This window comes from Chiloscyllium punctatum, chromosome 38 (genome assembly GCF_047496795.1).
Source record: "Chiloscyllium punctatum isolate Juve2018m chromosome 38, sChiPun1.3, whole genome shotgun sequence".
Taxonomy (NCBI): domain Eukaryota; kingdom Metazoa; phylum Chordata; class Chondrichthyes; order Orectolobiformes; family Hemiscylliidae; genus Chiloscyllium; species Chiloscyllium punctatum.
The window spans coordinates 9,067,409-9,079,453 of record NC_092776.1 but is presented as its reverse complement, the minus strand read 5'-3'; the positions used below and the strand labels follow the sequence as shown (position 1 = coordinate 9,079,453).

General features: G+C 44.7%; 1 protein-coding gene across 1 annotated transcript; it reads right to left on the bottom strand.

Moving 5' to 3' along the window:
* Nucleotides 1–389: 389 nt before the first annotated feature.
* On the bottom strand, nucleotides 390–4,273 carry nkx3.3 (NK3 homeobox 3). The gene is made up of 2 exons (XM_072557125.1): nucleotides 3,627–4,273; nucleotides 390–1,674 (listed from the first exon to the last, which is right to left on the bottom strand). Exons 1-2 carry the CDS (start codon nucleotides 3,976–3,978, stop codon nucleotides 1,208–1,210), a joined length of 819 nt encoding a protein of 272 aa, XP_072413226.1. The 5' UTR covers nucleotides 3,979–4,273; the 3' UTR covers nucleotides 390–1,207.
* Nucleotides 4,274–12,045: the final 7,772 nt, after the last annotated feature.

Below are 12,045 nucleotides of genomic sequence, written 5' to 3'. Positions count from 1 at the left end.
TTATTTAATGGTCTTTAAAATTTCCAAGATCATAAACCATGGTTATTTGCTTCACTGATGTGCACTTGGCCCTACTTACCTGTCGACAGCGAGGTGAGACCGATACGACCGGACCAATACAACAGTGGGTAGCTGGATATCAACATATCGTTCTTTTTAAGATCAAGGTACAGCCAATGAGACCACTCACTCTCTGTATTCATGGTAGCGAAAGCAATTATGCAGATTTTTGAAAGATATGGTCTTCCTTTTACCTTCGGATCATATCAAGCTGTTTTAAAACTAAGTTGATGTTTTCCACATCAACATTGCTTTGACAAAATCAAATCTTTGCCAGAACCGGGCCAGAAATATATTTTAATTGTGCAAACATTAAAACCTACAGCAAGTATATTCAGAACTGTTTTATTTTTAAAATGGACAAGTCTATAAAATGAGCTAGAAAGCTGTGAGCGATTAATAAATCAAGCATTACAACATAATATTGAGACGAACAGACTTTGTTGCCATTTTAGAGACAGGGCGCCCTTTGAAAGTCTTGGTTCTACAACAATTGAAGTTTGGATGCTAATGTTAAATACTTATATATACTCTAACATTCCGTTCATAGTTGTTACTTACAGAAAGAAGTGCAAACAAAAATACACCTTCCGGACGGTTGGTTTTTGAAAACGAAACCATTCCTTAATAAAACCACACGCCTCCCATTTATTTTCTAATGTAGAAAAAGAACAAAAGTCAAATGTTCGTCAGAAATAGCGCCTCAAAACTCTCCAGGAAAGTTTGGATCTTCTCATTGTTTTATTTTTGACTTTTAAAAATGTGCCACTGGGCAGTTGTACAACCAGTAAGATTAGTGAATCAACCGATTACAATCAACTAGCAACCAGTTTTAAACTGGCGTGGACGAACTATGCTGTTATCCCAGTGTGAAATCGCACTAGGGGTCTCAAAGCAACCCTACCCCACCCCAACCCTCCAAAATAAAGTACGAATTATTCGGAGGAAAGCACCTTTGGCATTGTAAAATTTGTTTGTCCCAAATACTGAAGAAAACAGCGAGTATCCTCTGTGCTTATGTCAGTGCAATCTCACTGATTGGTACCTGATTGCAGACCAACTGCAAGGGTTAACCTGCTGATGCACTTTCTGTTGGATTTTTTGTGTTATTTTCGATTGCCATTCTGATCTCGCCCTGCTCGGCTGTTCAATGAGTTCCTCCACAGAGTGGGATGAGGTTCGGAGGCCAAGCTGGGAGACAGTACATGTAGGGATAGTATTGATAGGCCTGGTATAGCGAGAGTAAATGTGGACTCGCTAACTCGTCCGGGCTGTACTGCCTCTGGTTATCTCGAACGAGAACCCTCACGGCGACTTTCTTGGCGGCCGTGGGCGCGGAATTAACGACCAGCTCAGCCGCCATCTGTCTCTTCTTGGTCTTGTATCTTCTGTTCTGAAACCAGATTTTGACCTGGGTTTCTGTGAGTTTGAGGGCGGCCGCTAAGTCTGCCCTCTCGGGCCCTGAGAGGTATCGCTGGTGGTTAAACCTTCTCTCCAGCTCGAACACCTGAGCGTGGGAGAACGCGGCCCGGGAACGTTTCTTCCCGGACCTGCTCGGCTGGTCAGCTTTGTCCGGTTTATCCTCATCATCTGTACCGCCTTGACGGTCACCATCTGAAAGCAAAATTGTACAGAGCGGTGTTAAGACATTGGTCGGGGTGGGGTGTTGGTGGTGGGCTATGGGCGCGGGAATCTGTTCTGGTTACACTCGCGAATTACAACCCGAAAGAACTGTTGGAAATCACAGACAGAAACAGAAATTGCTCGATAAGCTCAGCAGGTCTGGCGGCATCGGTGGAGAGAAATCGGGTTCACTCGACCCCGAAACGTGAACTCTTCACTTCTCCCCACGGATGCTGGCAGACCGGCTGAGCTTTTACAGCAATTTCCGTCCTTGTTGCACTTCTGAGTTGCTACGCCCGTCTGATTTAGATTTGGGTCAGGTTAGAACATATAGAACTTAGAACATTACAGTGCAGTACAGGCCCTTCGGCCCTCGATGTAGTGCTGACCTGTCATACCAATCTGAAGCCCATCTAACCTACACTATTCCATGTATGTCCATATGCTTGTCCAATGACGACTTCAATGTACTTAAAGTTGGCGAATCTACTACCGTTGCAGGCAAACCATTCCGTACCCTGACTACTCTCTGAGTAAAGAAAGTTGTTAAACCTTTTCCAAAATCTGATTTACATTTCTCCAGAGAGACTTTGACTAGTTGTCCCCACCCCCAGCTTTTATAGAAAACTCAAATTTCCTGGGAATTGGGAAAAGTGAGTTGAAATGGGAGTCACTATGAAACCGATAGTTTAACGGATAAATGCACTTTTCGAGAATAACTCCCCCGCTCCCCCCACCCCACCCCAGCATGCGAATTCATCCACCATAGGAATACTCAGTGAACGAATAGAATTTTGACAGTTCATCTTATGCAAGTTATAATTCAAATTGAGATAGACAAAGACACCCCTGGGTTAAATATCTCTCCGAGGGAACGGAATCCTGAACTCGCTGCGTTCTACAATTCTAACGATTTAAAGACAGTTTTACGCCCGGCTCATTCTCCGGGATTTGCACGGTTTAAAGCGGTTCAGCACACAGCATCGTAGCGCCGCCCCTACGGGATTTCAGTTCAGCCTTACGTGCACCCCGATCCCTCTTTCACATTCGGAGTTTAACTCATTTCCCAAAAAAAGGGACCCAGCCCCGCCTGAGATTCCACAAAAGCTGGGGTGCAATTTATTTTTTGTTTTATTTTTTGGTCCAAGTTCTGTCACTTCTGCTTCCGGAAGGTGCACAAACGCGCGGTGCTGTAAAATTGACAAGTATCTCTATGGAAAATGTGCTTTGACTACACACTGGGTCTGTAGACATCTCTCAATGGAATATCTGTACTAAAATGATTTAAAATGTACCGGATAATGTCTGACAATCACTCGTTTCATATTTGAGTGTAGAACGGAGACGTGCTGGGATTTAAGATTCAGAACCAGGAAGTGTATGAACAAACAAATCTATAATATCTCCAAGTGGACAATAGCAATATTTTAAAAACTCAGTCATTTTCACGGCGATTGTTGGTATTTGGTGCAAAAATACATCCAAATTATCTTTACAATGTTCACATCTACCTCGTAAAACGCGTGTTTGTGAGAGCTGGTAGACACAAGATTGAATTTCATGGTCATTGCTGCAATTTTAAAAATTTAGAAGTTTTAAAGTCGAGATTGATTTTACAGCTTCCAGCAGCGAGGAAACCGGGGGGTTTGCTTCCCGTTGTCAGTTTTAGGAATTTACACGCGCCAGCAGGAATTTAAAATACCGACGACGAACTTTAATGAAGAAATAACAATTAAGAAACCTCAAAGGGAATACAGTCAACATATCCTAAACAGACTCTTAAGAAATTGCACCCATTTCATTGTCAGCAGTTGAGCAATTGATTTGTTAAGCCGAGTGTCATTTCTGATACGCCGATTTCTGCCGTGCATTTTCTGAAATTTGATTTTAGACGAGGCGTTTCCGAACGTTGAAACAGCCCCTCTTGAAGAGGCACAGCTTACCTCTGTCGAATTTTTCGGCGCTGTTTTCCCAGCTGTTCGCTTCTCCCGACTCCTCGTTCAGCGGCTCCGCGTCCAGATGCCCCCGTTCGTTACTCCTGGGCCCCGGCTCTCCTTCGGTAGCGGGCTGCCGGTGCGGCTCCTGCACCGAGCCGCTGGTTAAAGTATCTTTCCCCCGGTCCTGGTCGATTCTGAGGACGATCAGTGGGGTGGGTCTCTCCCCTTCGCCTTTACTCGGGGGACAAGGCGGGTGGCTGTCGGTTTTAAGGGTGTTCTGAGTAAGGCGAGCGTCAGTCCCCCGGGTGAGGATGTCCTGGATAGTAAAAGGTGTCAAAGAGCCGCCTTGAACGGTCATCTTTTTATTATTGTTACGTGTGTATGCGTGAATAGAGACGAATCCAAACCCCCTTTCTCCCCAGTTCAGTGAGAACGCTTTCCAGGATCACAGATCCTCTCTGCTGTTCCTTTTGCCCAGTTCACCACTAATAGCGAAGCTCCGCACATCCGCCTGGTCTTTTTTTTCTCTCTCTCTGACTCTGTAAGAAATCTAACCAGCGATTCAGTCCACCTCCTGGTGTCAGGTATTCAATCCGAGCGAGGGAAGGTAGGAATGGCCGAGTGTGATGGGGTGTCGGGGGGGGGGGGGGAGATGGGGGTGTAATTGGGTGTGAGGGTTAATGCTCGAAATCCGTGAAACCTTCACTCCGCCAGCCCCAAGGGATTACATTTTCTGCAACTTTATTTACATCGTTTATTGACAGACGGGGTTGGGTGATGGTGATTGGACACTCCCGGCACGCCTCTCCGCCCCCTCGCCCCCTACTCCGTTGTGATTGGTCCATTGGGTTTTTTTTGGCGAGGTGATCGATTGACAGCAGGAGGAGCTATAAACAGCCGTCTACCCCCTCCCCCCCCACCAAACACCCACACTCCCACTCTCTCAGAGCAAGGTCCGGTTTAAACACGTCCTTTCACCCAGGCTCAGTTCCTTTGCCGTTGCAGCTGCAGCCCTGATTACCACTGCACATTGCTGCACCTCATTTATTTAGGGAAGAAAATCTGCCATCCTTCACCCTATATGTGACTCCAGACCCTCAGCAATGTGGTCGACTCTTAGCTGTCCTCTGCAATGAGTCCCCCAAGCCGCTCACCTCAAGGGTAACATAGAAACATAGAATATCGGGTCGAGTGTAGGTCATTCGGCCTTCTCAATCGTTCTAGCCATTCAATGTGATCATGCCTGGTCACCTTAACATCCTAATCCCACCCCACCACCCACCACCCCCACCCCATATATCTTAATCCCTTTAGCTAGAACAGATATAACTGTCTCATTCTTGAAATCAATGTTTTGGCCTAGACCAGTTCCTGTTGGTACTGAATTCCCCTCTCACCACTCTCTGGGTGAAGAAATTTCTCCTCATCTCAGTCATGGAGTCAGAGAGGTGTACAGCACGAAAACAGACCATTCGATCCAACTCGTCCATGCCGACCAGATATCCTAAATTAATCCAGCCCCATTTGCCAGCATTTGGCCCATATCCCTCTATACCCTTCCTATTCATATATCCATCGAGACGCCTTTTAAATTTTGTAATTGTACTAGCCTCCACAATTTCCTCTGGCAGATCATTCCTAAAAGGTTCACACCTTATTCTTATAATCCCTGGTTCTGGACTCCCTCATCATCGGGAATGTCTTCCTGCATCCAACCTCGAATTTATAGGTTTTTATGAGATTCTCCCCCTCTGAGCTCCAGTAAATATAATCCTCATACCCAGTATGGCAATTACGACCACAGACACTAAAACAAAAACCAAAGGAAACCGCGCGGATGCTGTAAATCAAATACAAAAGTAGAAGTTGCTGGAAAAGCTCAGCAGGTCTGGCAGCATCAGTGCAGAGAAATCAGAGTTGATATTTCGGGGTCGAGTGACCCTTCCTCAGAACACCTGGAGAGAAAACATTTTCTGAAGAAGGCTGACTGCACTCCAAACATTCACTCTTTCTCTCTCCACAGACACGGCCAAGGCCCTGCTGAGTTTCTCCTGCTGTTTTTATTTGTAATTACTTCGGAATGGCAGGTTGTATAAAATAGGCACTGCTGCTGCTGCATAAAAAGTTTTTTTTGGACCTTTTTACTGCAGTTTCTGTAACCGGACTAGAGTCGCACTTTTTAATATCCTCACTGGGTATTTTTTTTCACAACTTTATTAGAATTAGTGTGTCTGTTCGCTTAATCGTTGACCACTGACACCAGCCGCAGACAGGAAAATGGCGCAGAAACTAACCCTGATTTTATTGAATGCTGGAGGATGGGTTCGAAAGGCCGAACGGCCTCTTCCTCGGTCCTGTACTCCGAAACCCGTCCACTTACAGGAGGTAAGCTCAGATGGCCAGTTCCGCCGACTCTTCACTCGTGAACTCACGGTCTGATTGAACTTTACAGAATCCTGAGAGGCTTGGATAGAATAGAAGCTGAGGGAATTTGATTCCACTAGGAGGAGTAGACTAGGAACAAGCACACAGCCTCAGAGCGGAGGGATGACCTTTTCAGAACTGAGTTAGGGAGAAAGTTCTTTAATCAGAGAGTGGTTCATCTGTGGAACTCATTGCTACAAAAGGTTTTGGAGTATTGAATGTATTTAAGGCCGAGGCAGATAGGTTCTGGATTGGTAAGAGGATCAAAGATTAGGGAGAAAAGGCAGGAGAATGGGTTTGAGAAACATACCGGCCATGAACGAATGATGGAACAGACTCAATGGGCCGAATGGTCCAAGCCTGCTCCTATATCGTATGGTTTTATAAACGAAGAAAACAGCAAGTAATTATTTAGAGAGTTAACATTTTTCAACTGGCTTTGCATTATTGAGTGGTCATTGTTGATAATGCAGAGCTCAAATAGCTACTTATGTTCTAAAAACCATCAGTTACCGATTTCTTTTTAAATGTAAAGCAGTGGGAAAGGATTGGTCCACAAGGTTCCTGTCCATAGACGTTCAGCTGACAAACCAGGATGTGGCAGGGCGTGGTCCACTAACCGAACAGAATATTCAGCACTCAGCACACGTCTGTTATACATGCCTTCTCTGACTCGCAGTCTTTGCCGACGGTTGTCATAGATCGAAGCAACTCAGGGGAAAAGAAGGTAACCGGGCCGAAATTCCTTGCAACGAGACAGTGAATAAAATGTACCACAGATCCGAACTCGCTCCCATTGGGATATGATGAGGAAGTACTAGTGTTGGACTGGGGTGGACAAAGTCCAACAGGTAACCTGGTGTTGTGTGATTTTTAATTGTGCCCATTAGGTTAGGCTGCGCTGTTTCTCAAGAAATCTCCGAGATTCTCCACAAAATCTGCCGTATTCAAACCTTGGGGATCAAACTTGTTTTTGTGCATTCTGCCTAACATCATTAGAGGGAGAGCCACGAGAAGACTTCAAACCTCAACTGGATTTTTTTTCTCTGCTCTCTGAACACGTCGGTGTCAAACTACCCTCAATTACAACAATCGGAAGTCCCTTAAAAGTTGTATGTGGAATGTGCTGTACCAAATGCTAAACTGTGCAACGTGGGAACAGGGAGGAGGAGGAGGTGATTTGGCCTTCAGTCCTGCTCAACCATTCAACAGGGTCATGGCTGATCCCCTATCTCAATGTCATATTCTTGTTTTCTCCCCACACTCTTTGATGTCTTAAAATCTAAAAAGAAATCTGCGTTTCTCTTGAATATATTCAGTGATTTAGCCTCCACAGCCTTCTGTGCTAGAGAATTCCACAGGTTCACTGCCCTGAAGAGTTAAGAAATCTTTCCTCATCTTAGTCCTCTGGCAAACATATCCATTCATAGGTAGGGAGATCAATATTGCAGGCGTGGTCTCACCAAGGCCCTACAATAAGACATCTCTATTTGTAAGCTTAAATTTTATTGCAAATGAAGGCTAATGTAGCATTTGCCTTCCTAATTACTTGTTGCCTACTTTTATTGACTGATGTACACCCAGATTTCCCAATATATCACCACTTGGATGTAAGTTTGCTCACTGAGCTGCAAGGTTCATTTCCAGGCATTTCATTACCCCACTAGGTAACATCTTCAGTGGGCCTCAGGCAAAGCAATGCTGAAAAATCCTGCTTTCTATTTATATGTTTGGGTTTCTTTGGGTTGGTGACGTCACTTCCTGTTCCTTTTCTCAGGGGGTGATAGATAGGGTCTAACTTGATGTGTTTGTAGGAATTCTAGGAATTCTCGTGCATGTCTTTGTTTGGCTTGTCCTAGGATGGATGTGTTGTCCCAGTCGAAGTGGTGTCCTTCCTCATCCATATGTGAGGATACTAGTGAGAGTGGGTCATGTCTTTTTGTGGCTAGTTAGTGTTCATGTATCCTGTTGGCTAGCCAGGAAGTGACGTCACCAAGCCAAAGAAACCCAAACATATAAATAGAAAGCAGGAATTTTCAGCATTGCTTCGCCTGAGGCCCACTGAAGATGTTACCTAATAGGGTAATGAAACGCCTGGAAACGAACCTTGCAGCTCAGTGAGTAAACCTACATCCAAAACCTCAACCTGAGCTACAAGTCTTCTCAAAATCACTAATATCACAATTTAAATAATGCTCTTCTTTTCAGTTTTCTCACTGAAGTGTATAACTTCACATTTAGCCATGTTGTATTGCCAGTACAATTCCAACATTTAAATGGTGTCTGGATGGGTATATGAATACAAAGGGATTGAGAAGGATATGGGCCAGGTGCTGCCGGGTGGGACTAGATTGGGTTGGGATATCTGGTCGGCATGGACAAGTTGGACCAAAGGGTCTGTTTCGGTGCTGTACATCTCTATGACTCTATGACTCTAATTACCATGTATTTGTCCACTCATTCAACCTGTCTAAATCATATTGAAACCACCTTACCTCTGTTATGGACCAGACCAAATCCCCTCAAAATATGTTAAGGAGATAACGTAGACCATAACATTTTCTTATTTTAAGGTCAGTGTATGGTGTTGCAGGTCAGGTAGCATCCAAGGTACAACAGAATTGACATTTTGGGCATAAGCTTTTTACACTACAGTTAAATATAGACAAAATAAAAATAAAATAAAAAATTGGCTTAACTGTTACTCCGCCCTCAGATCCTACCCCTCCAACCGTAACAAGGACAGTATGCCCCTGGTGCTCACCTTCCACCCTACCAACCTTTGCATAAACAGATCATCCGCCGACATTTCTGCCACCGCCAAACAGACCCCACCACCAGGGATATATTTCCCTCCCCACCCCTTTCCGCCTTCCGCAAAGACCGTTCCCTCCATGACTACCTGGTCAGGTCCACGTCTCCCTACAACCTACCCTCCCATCCTGGCACCTTCCCCTGCCACCGCAGGAATTGCAAAACCTGCACCCACACCTCCTCCCTCACCTCCATCCAAGGCCCTAAAGGAGCCTTCCACATCCATCAAAGTTTTACCTGCACATCCACCAATATCATTTATTGTATCCGTTGCTCCCGATGTGGTCTCGTCTACATTGGGGAGACTGGGCGCCTCCTAGCAGAGCGCTTTAGGGAATGTCTCCGGGACACCTGCAACAATCAACCACAACACCTTGTGGCCCAACATTTCAACTCCCCCTCCCACTCTGCTGAGGACATGGAGGTCCTGGGCCTCCTTCACCACCGCTCCCTCACCACCAGACGCCTGGAGGAAGAACGCCTCATCTTCTGCCTCGGAGCACTTCAACCCCAGGGCATCAATGTGGACTTCAACAGTTTCCTCATTTCCCCTTCCCCCACCTCACCCTAGTTCCAAACTTTCAGTTCAGCACTGTCCCCATGACTTGTCCTACTTGCCTATGTTATTTTCCACCTATCCACTCCTCCTCCCCACAACTTATCACCTTCATCCCCTCCTCCACTCACCTATAGTACTCTATGCTACTTTTTCCCCACCCCCACCCTCCTCTCACTTATCTCTCCACCCTTCAGGCTCTCTGCCTGTATTCCTGATGAAGGGCTTTTGCCCGAAACATCGATTTTACTGCTCCTCGGATGCGGCCTGAACTGCTGTGCTCTTCCAGCACCACTAATCCAGAATCTGGTTTCCAGCATCAGCAGTCATTGTTTTTACCTACTTAACTGTTACTCTATCAAAATGCTTACCAAAATTATAGATATTTATTAACGACTATTAATTAATTGTTGCAATATATAAACATTTCTTAAACGTACCTTTGGCAAAGACAAATTCTGTAAAATAGATTGTCTCATGCAATTCTAGTGGCAGGAAGAGAACTCTAGCTTTTAGCTGTAACAAAGAGAGGAATAAAAGCTTTCACTTCCAGCTTCAAGACCGCAGCAACTGCTAAAAGCTAAAACTACAAATTCAGATTCTGTGGCAGCTTGACCCTACTCATTCAGGCTGTTTCTACTGCTACAACATTTTTTTGAAAAAAGCCCAAAGGTCTCACAAGATGTTTATTTTATTGGCTTTTAGCAGATTGCTCAACAACTCTGTCATAACTTTTCTTCATAAAAAAACACCGGTACAAAATGCATCTCTCAAAACCCTGGACTGGGAACTCCTGGGGGTGGTATGCCTGAAGACTGGAGGATAGCAAATGTTCCCTTGTTCAAGAAGGAGAATAGGAACAACCCTGGTAATTATAGACCGGTGAGCATTACTCAGTTGTGGGCAAGGTGGTGGAAACGATTATAAGAGAGAGGGTTTATAATTATCTAGAAAGGAATAATTTAATTAGGGATCATCAACACAGTTTTGTGAATGGTAGGTTGGACCTCCCAAACCTTATTGAGTCTTTGAGAAGGTGACTAACAGTGGATGAGGGTAAGGTGGTTGGTGTGGTGCATATGGATTTCAGTCAAGTGTTTCATAAGATTCCTCATGGTAGGCCATTACAGAAAATACAGAGGCATGGGATTGAGGGTAATTTAATGGTTTGGATCAGAAATTGTCTAGCTGAAAGAAGACAGAGGTTGGTTGATGGGAAATGTTCATCCTGGAGTCCAGTTACTAGTGTTGTACCATAAGGATCTGTTTTTGGGCCACTTCTGTTTGTCATTTTTATAAGTGAATTAGATGAGAATGAGAAGAATGGGTTAGTAAATTTGCAGATGACATGAAGGTCAGAGGAGTTGTGGACAGTGCCAAAGGATTTTGCAGGTTACCGAGGGACATAGTTAAGCTGCAGAGCTGGGCTGAGAGGTGGCAGATGGAGTTTAATGTGGGAACATGTGAGGTGATTCACTTTGGAAGGAGCAACAGGAATGCAGAGTACTGAGCTAATGGTAAGGTGCTTGGCAGTGTGAATGAGCATAGAGATCTCGGCGTCCATGTGCATAGATCCCTGAAAGTTGCCATCCAGGTTGATAGGGTTGTTAAGAAGTCACACAGTGCGCTAGCTTTTATTGGTCGAGGGATTGAGGTTCAGAGCTATGAGGTCATGTTGCAGCTGTACACAACTTTGGTGCAGTCGCACCTGGAGTATTATGCACAGTTCTAGTTGCCGCATTATAGGAAGGATGTGGAAGCTTTGGGAACATACTGAGGAGATTTACTAGGATGTTGCCTAGTATGGAGGGAAGGTCTTATGAGGAAAGGCTGAGGGACTTGAGGCTGTTTTTGTTCAAGAGGAGAAGGCTGAGAGGTGACTTGATTGAGACATATAAGATGATCAGAGGATTAGATAGGGTGGACAGTAAGAGCCTTTTCTCCTCAAATGGTGATGGCTAGCATGAGGGGGCATAGCTAAAAATCGATGGACAATAGATACAGGATAGATGTCAGAGGTAGTTTCTTTACTCAGAGAGTAGTAAGGGCATGTAACACCCTGCCTACAGCAGTAGTAGTTTCAACAACTTTAAGGTCGTTTAAATGGTAATTGGATCAACATACGGATGATAATGGAATAGTGTAGGTTATATGGGCTTCTGATTGGTTTACAGGTCGGTGCAACATCCCACAGTCCAAAGGTGTGCTGGTGAGGGTAGATTGGCTGAAGAGCCTGTACTGCGTTTAATGTTCTGTGTTCTATGTTCTATGAAGCACAGGGATTCCTCGAGGCCTGGGACACCTTTCAGAATCCTTGCAGAAGGCTGGAAGCTGACCTTTAAGACCCCTTATACAGAGGATGAACTATTTATGTAATTTCTTTTTATTCTTTTTGTAACTCAAAGGGTGCCAGATTGTGATGACAAAAAACTTTTCACTGCATGTATGTGACAATAAATAATTCATTGTCACACCTTCTCCACACAACTCACAATTCTGCCTAGTTTTGTGTCATCAGCAAACTTGGTAATGTTGTATTTGGTTCCCTCATCCAGGTTATCTATATATATCCTATATAGCTGGAACCCAAGCACTGATCCTTGCGGTACTCCACTAGTTACTGCCTCTTGC